Below are 7,711 nucleotides of genomic sequence, written 5' to 3' on the forward strand. Positions count from 1 at the left end.
CACTTCTAAGAGTGTACGTCTTGTCACTAGCCCCCCCCCCCTTGACAGGGATATGCTGTTGCCTTCATTTAGTAAGTCCGGTGTCTTTTTCTAAGTCAAGAGTGGAAGATCGAGTAGACGACAAATAAAGAAAGAAATCAAATGAACAAATCATATATTTCATTTATACCATAAATCAAGATCACAGAACTACTCCCAAATTCAGAGCACATCCAATATTATATTAGCTAAGGATAAATCGTGCTTGTCTACCTCTACATGCAAAAAGAATTCCGTTTTTCGGATTTTTAGCGCTATTTCAGGCCCATTATTAGGACACCTTACTTATCTTGAATAACGGTATTCGTCAATATTGATAATCTGTATCAAACACGTTGAAAAAGCGTTATATACGAATACAAGTTTAGCACTAATCTTCAATTCTATAAATTCTGAATTTAGTGCACGTTACACTTATGACGAAAAAATTAAGTCCAAATATGGGTGACTTCGAAACATGCAGGATTACCATGTTCTATGTACAAACGATCATATATCACAATGCCAAACACAAATTGATGAACATTTTTGCGACAGTATTATATCACAACGACCAGTGAATACATGTTACAAATAGATTGTTAAAAACATCGCTCGGGTGGAGCTGTGATTTCTCCCAAAACGTCGGCTGCCGCCACGGTTTTTACCTGTGTAAGGTGAGACAACCAATACCCTCTGCTCGGTATCAATCCCTTAATCAAAAGCGAATATAGGCCGAACGATCTAAGATTGATGAAGCAATTCTTCTTAAAAACACATGTGCTCTGGTCCAGTCAGCCTATGTTGTCAATGGACCGTTGTCGATATAGGTATTTGTACATGTACATTGTAGTTGTATGGTAACCTTCTTAAGTGACACTTGACATTTATCACTGGTGAGACAAGATGCAAAAACAATACTATTTCTTGCCCTGAGTTTGATTCCTCGCCAACAAACCAGTCCTATAAATCCATCTGGAATGCTTTTAATTTTTCATCTAAGGCGGCTTGTGCGGCTGGATCAGCCTCCCCGCTCGTTTGCTTCACGGTGCCGCCCTGCCAGTCTAACTCACACGTGTCAAGGAAGAGATCGTCAGATTGAAAGAAGGAACCAGGCTCATAATGAATAGTATCATCGAACTCAAACCCATCAAACGCCACGGAGAATCCTGATGTCTTACTACTAGCCCTTGACAAATTTGATCTGCTAGAATGTTTCTTACGAGACATCAGCGGTGTGAAATCGTGGGCGCCACTTGGTGAAGTCGGTGACAGGTCTCGCATCGACCTGGCGTCCGGACTTTGTCCATCCGGAGTTGGTCGCTGCGATGATCTAAAAGACAGGGGTTTAAGAGCATCGCGAAGCGATTTTGTAGATTGGCTTAGACTTCGGAGTGATTTTAATGATCTACTCATACTTCGTTGTGACTTTGGCGACATACTAGGGGAACCTTTCACACGTTTTTCTTGCAGTAAATCCGTTTTATCCGTCTCTAACTGGTCTACAGACCCACGTTTCGCCGCCGCGCGCTTAATCGTTGATTTATCTGGGTTATCCTCAATGAAAGCAGTGTCATTGATAAGGGTAGGCCGGTTTCGCTCACCCAGGAGAGGATGAAGAGAAGGACTACCAGCAGGTTGCTCGTCCTCCTCCTCTATAATCTTACTCTTCCGCTCTCTTCGCCTTTGTTTCCGACGACGCCGCCTCTCAGCCGCTTCCTCGTCATCGTCGTCATCGCCTCCAGCAACATTCCGTACCTTATCCACTTTCCTACCTTTCTTACTTAACCTATCTACCTTTGTATCGCCATCTCTCGGAGTCGAAACTCCTGGGCATTCCTCGCCACCGTCCGCCGTCACCACCGCCACCGCGAAAGTCGCCGCCTCAGCTCCGTCGGCGCTTTGCAAACTCGTGCTCTCAACAATCTCACCCTTGCTGTGAGCAGTAGGATAGTACAGTTTACCCTCTTTACGCAGCCGCCTGTAGTAAAAGACGTACACCACGCCACAGGCCACCACGATGACACAGATGAGAGTACCAATGACGACTAAGGGAGTTTGCCAGTCGACGGTTGTGGTTTCCACAGGATTCACGTAAGGCGATTCATTAGCTGTGGCGTTGTCAGCTGGAAAGTCAAATAAGATATTGTAAGAACTTACCATCATCATTGTCCATCCCATTTTGATTCAAAACCATTAAGGATCACGGCCAGTGAAACAAAAGGCCTTAGACCGACCGAACAATAGAATCCTGTTTCACGGACTACCACAACTGGGGTCTCAGATCCCTGTCACATCACAATATGCTTACCAATAGTTCTGTACGTCGCCTTGAACCCTCTTCCCATTACCAAGCCTTTTTCGAGGGTTTTCAGTACCACCTGTAAGATATTTTTTGATGATATCGCAACACCCGGACGGTCGTTGCCCGTGCTCCTAACTAAAATGCTTCGATGGTCGCTGACGCCATCGCGAACAACGAACTGTTGAAGGTCAGGGTCAATGTCGAAGAGGTCAAACTCAAGGACGACGCGGCGGCCATTTTTAACGCTGATTAACCAGGTACTTAATGGCGGGCAGTGGCCGCTGGACTCGAAGATTGCCTGGGAAGAGGTCAAATTGCATCCGCAGCGGCAATTTGGGTTCATGGGCGCTATAGTCGTCAGGATCGTGTCATTCTGGCCGTCATTTGTATCATCTGAAAAATAAAATGATTCTTTTCATAGCTTGTACGTGCAACGGACACATTCCTCAGCAATAAATTTACGATCATTACCAATTCCTATTTTGAACCAAGTTATGGAGTTAAGATTACCGATTTCGTAAGAATAAGGATCTGCCCCATTTTCTTACTTTGTTTGTGTGGTTATTTGGCCCCTATTTCGCAAGGCCCCTAGGAGTATCCAGCCCGGGGTTACCCAGGTTCCAAGCCAGACATGCTTGAAGTCTGAGCGAGAGCGAGTTTTGATTTACCTCTGCAAGGGACAGAACAATCCTGCCACATCAGCGTCTCCCCTGACAGGGAGCAGAACCTGCCACCTCCAGAGGGTGGCGGGCTATCGCATAATCTGTAACGGCTTTGCTTCCCCGTTCCGCACAGTCCGTTGTTGCTGCTGCACACCGTCCAGGAAGACCAGTAGCTCCAACCTCCATTGATCACTACACCTAGGAAGTAAAATCGACATCAAAATAAACGGATTCAGCACCTGATGATAATTTACTGCAGATTTTGTCCGCAGTGGCGTCACCAGTCAGGCAAGGATCCTTGATGGATGACGGATGGTTGGCCGATAATCCTTTTTCATTATATTTCACCTAAGTAATGTTCTTTCTGTCCATCACACCCTGATCCACCAACATATATCAATTTTACACCTTCTTCCGAACTGAGCTTCTCTCAAGAGCAGAGTATAAGTGAGGATGAATGACTCTTCATGCAATTTACATATTGTATGTAAGTCCAGTTGTATTCACTTAGCAAACAAAGCCTTGCTTGGCAACAGAGGAGAAAATCAAAATTGAATAAACGAGAGGTTTCAGTGGCTTTCATTGTAAGGTAGATTGAAACGAGAAATAGTGATAGATTGAAACGAAGTCTGAAGATGGGCAAAACGTATAATAATATAATACATGTACATGTAAGTGCAGAGGAATTTAAAAATACTATATACGTATGTAAAAGACATGCAATACACTGACGCACAATGCATCGGTTCAAACCGCTGACGGCTACGTTTCAGAAATGATAGATGGAGACAGAGATATTTCGCAGGTACATGTAAGATGCAATTGATCCCCGACTCCCATTGATCATCCGTCAAGCTTTCTCGTCGGGCTGATTGACGGAAAGATGACGAGAGTTAGACGGGATATATATAATGGGAATGGGTGGATCACTCGCACACGGGAGGTGAAGGATGACATGGATGAGATGCTAGGATAACAACCGATAATGGTAAAATATAAGGTATAGGAATTGTTTTTTAAATAAAAAGTTATGAACAACAATTCTGGACAGGTGATCAGATCCACGTTTACATAAGAATGAGAATTTGTTCACATTCAGATGACTTACCATGTTTTGTTACATTTTGATGGTGATCAAGGATTTTCATGAAAAAGAGGACAAATATATGTCAACTTCATGCCAAAAGATCTGCGGATGCCAACAATATGAGAACAGCGATTCTTCATTGTCATAATATTATCTGATTATTTCATTCAGCGGCCGAAACATTGTCCAGGCAATTAATGGTATGAAATATTCAGCTAGTGCCGTCCAGTCAGAAACACTTGCCACATAAATCTTTGGAGCTAATTTTAGATGTCACGTTAGACAAGGAATCACAGGAACTATCAAATCATTGCTGGGTATTGAAAAACATAGAGCAGTCTTCGCCAGTTAGCGTTACATGTAGTGAACTGTTCATAATTAGGAATACGCGAGTGCGATTCCAAGAACGTATCACCACAGAAAGTGACAGCATTTTACTGATTTCTTTCAAGGTCATTGATCGCAAGCTCCATTTGCCGGAGTTGTGTTGACCAAATCCCCATCCCTTCCTTTGGGAATACTGTGCATCATCAGTTGTCACTGCCTATCAGTTACAGTCACTCTATACACGGCTAATAACTCATTGATTATTGGCTTAGAGGATATATTTCTCAGACTGCGCAAAGACAGATTTTAAGCCTGATCTGATGGTTATACTGCCACAGTTTCCCAGCATGTCTGTTATGACTAACATGCCCAATATCACTGGTAAATCCTGTGGTGCCCAATTTAACCATTGTCCTTCTCGGGTGCAAACACGCGGATATAATGAAATTTCATTTTCATCCATTGGTTTTGACTACAGCAGGTCAAAATTTTATACATTCTCGCTTGATAGGTCAGCTTAAAGCAGTGTCTCTTTTTCATCACACTCTCTCAAACGGGGATATATTTCAAAATGTGTTCGAATAACTTCAAGATTATAATTTACATTATCTACGCCTGACTATTCTTTGAAGACCGTTAAGTTGTTTTTTATGAGGTGGAAGCAATATGTCAACATCGCCAACATCGGTCTAAGACATTTCCCACTGACAAGTTGGGAATTATGGAGCGATTTCCACGCCTACATGTCACCGTCGGTAATATACCAAGTGACAGGCCATTATCCGAGGTGATGGATGGTTCGCATCACCTGGTTGTCATGACAACGTGTAATTCATTGTCAACCTGGGAAAAGATGGCGTTTATCGGGCGCGAGCAGGTCCGTGTTTTTGACTCAGAGAGGTGTTATAGGGAGACTGCGGCGAGCTGAAAAGCTATCTGAGCTCATTACGTTTGTTTGCCGTTGTCGGTCTGGGCTTATCGACCACCATTAAAGGTGTTTCGTGGGGGTCGATGTTATCAAGATTTGCAAAAACCCGTTGATAAGATAGTAGAACAATGGGAATTTAGGCCTATGGTCTATGAACATTCGCAGATTTCGTTAACGATGACCGGGGAGAGGGACTGGTCAAAATTCTAAATTCAGGTCGGCTCCGTCTGTGCACGCAAACGTTCGTGTGCATGGACGGGGAGCGAATAATCACTGGTGACGTGAGGATGATAAAATACCACAAAGTTCATTTTTGACAAGTCACCCCCATGATAGTCCAAACGTCTTCCTTTTTGCGCCGACCAATACCAAGACACACACAGTTTGCAGATGAGCTGCTCAATCAGTGTTTCAACCTCTCAGGTTCGAATTTCATAAAATTATCGATCACCATCACATCGTCACCTTTGAGGCGAGGTTCAGCTAATGGGCAATTCTGAGAAGTATTAAATCATCCTGATTTATAGCCAGTTACCTATGTAGTTAATTAACATTGTACTCATTAAATCTTGGTCAAAGTAATAAAATAATGGGAAAGAGGAACTACCCTACCGGACTACTGCACTCAGATGCGTGACCAAAGTATATTAGCTTTAAGTTAAGCATGGCTGTTCACTGGTCTTACGGTTTTTCTGTGCTCTGAAGCAAATAGGATGTAGGTTGGACTACCTCTTCTGCAACTTTTGCCATTTCCAAGTCTTAGTGAAATATGAGCATCAGAACTGTGTTCTTTTTCAGTTCAGCTTTCTCTTTTAACAAATTTGACAAAACCATCTTCAGTTGCTTGATCTGTCATCTGAAGTGGTCTCATGCCTCCGAGACTACTCGAGTATTGCATATTTTGGGTAGGCCTGTACTATCTAAGCAGCGGTACCCGATTATCACATACTGACCTATATCTTCCTTGGAAGGGACGCAGATTGTGTCCTGGTCTTGGACTCCCCCTGTCTTTGAGACGCTTACATATCTGAAGCAATACGCCGCCACCCCCTGCTCGAAGAGATCACACTTGTACTCCAGGATGCCGGTCCGCCCTGTCGCATCCACATTCTTCTCTATGATGTACTCCAACTTCCGCGGCGACGCAACTGATGCCACTGCCTCCTGCTTTATTTTATACATTCTCATCTTGTCTCTTCTTCCTGGACACGGCGGGTGTTTGTACTGCATCTGGAATACGCGTCTACATGGAAAGATACTTCCGGTCATGGCTTCCAATCCAAACATCCGATTCGACCACTTCACGCTCATGCGGCCACTTTTTGCAATATAGCCAGTTGGATCGTAAGATGACCGGAGTATCGCCTGGTAATACCCAGCCTGGTCGAAAACATCACACGAAAACTTGACGTCGTTCAAAGTCATTTTGCTCAGATCGAATATATTTTCCTTACCAACCACGGTGGGGGTAATCCAGGGATTACCATCAGTTGGATTCTTCCCTTGGTATATCATGTCGATCCAGTACTTACTTCTTTTCGACTTCGATCTGCACTTTGCATCCGTTTTAAGAAACCGCAGCATCACAGGTCTGGTAAGGGCAACGTGAACAGGTGGAAGCGTAAAGATGATTTCGGGCCACACGGCAGTCATGACCCTCGATCGCGTCAGCACACGCCCCGAATTCTGGTCTTGTAATTCAAATATGTACAAACCGTCATGGTCCAATATGCCACACAGAAAAGGCAAGACACCAGTTCGTCGACCAGGGAGGCCCATAGAATTGATGACGTCACGGTTGCTGGCGGAATATAATTGGACGATGAGCTTTTGAAGAGGCACGTGGATTGGGAGGGCGTAGTGGACCCGTATGTTGCCTGAGAACACAGTGTAATGTTGTGGAGCTGTCAGGTTGTAGCAAAGACCTAAAATGACAGAAAGTTGTGAAAATAGATTTGTAATGATTTATGATGAAAAATATTTTAAAGATTCCGTCCGTATGCAATGATCAAATGAAACTTGGACGTTGGCTTTAGACATTCTGCAGATCTAAAAGGAGGAACACCATGTAAGAAATAGTTTCCAAATAGTTCTAAAGAATCATAATTTCCGAAAACGATGTTGCAGATGTTGATAGAGTAGGGGACCAACTTGTTTGACAGAAAGTAATTGTCTGTTCCACCAGAGCTATTATTTTCCAAAATGCATTTATCACCGAATTCTCAGGACACCACTAAACAGTAATTGAAAAATTGCTGAAAGAGAAAAGAAAGTTGTTTTTGCAGTCAGGACTTTTTAGTGAAAGAGAACTAAGAAATACATGTAACTGCTGCCTGTTGGCACTATGAGAGCTGTTGAAACTCTGCTTTGTCTAAAGTCGATGA

The 7,711-nt window shown here is 43.4% G+C and overlaps 1 protein-coding gene across 1 annotated transcript; it reads right to left on the bottom strand.

Moving 5' to 3' along the window:
* Nucleotides 1-142: 142 nt before the first annotated feature.
* Nucleotides 143-6,787, bottom strand: LOC135493463 (uncharacterized). Its single transcript, XM_064780826.1, has 4 exons — nt 6,281-6,787; nt 2,992-3,177; nt 2,330-2,716; nt 143-2,144 (listed from the first exon to the last, which is right to left on the bottom strand). Exons 1-4 carry the CDS (start codon nt 6,750-6,752, stop codon nt 982-984), a joined length of 2,208 nt encoding a protein of 735 aa, XP_064636896.1. The 5' UTR covers nt 6,753-6,787; the 3' UTR covers nt 143-981.
* Between the last annotated feature and the right edge of the window lie 924 nt (nt 6,788-7,711).

Source organism: Lineus longissimus, chromosome 9, assembly GCF_910592395.1.
Source record: "Lineus longissimus chromosome 9, tnLinLong1.2, whole genome shotgun sequence".
Taxonomy (NCBI): Eukaryota; Metazoa; Nemertea; class Pilidiophora; order Heteronemertea; family Lineidae; genus Lineus; species Lineus longissimus.

What these genes read in the sequence shown, in the direction of transcription:
- LOC135493463 (XM_064780826.1), bottom strand. Translation starts at nt 6,752, where the DNA reads ATGACTTTGAACGACGTCAAGTTTTCGTGTGATGTTTTCGACCAGGCT. An exon ending in TTGTTCTGTCCCTTGCAGAG is followed by an intron (nt 2,717 to 2,991) that starts GTAAATCAAAAC and finishes TTTATTTTTCAG; the next exon opens with ATGATACAAATGACGGCCAG. An exon ending in GGCGACGTACAGAACTATTG is followed by an intron (nt 2,145 to 2,329) that starts GTAAGCATATTG and finishes TTGACTTTCCAG; the next exon opens with CTGACAACGCCACAGCTAAT.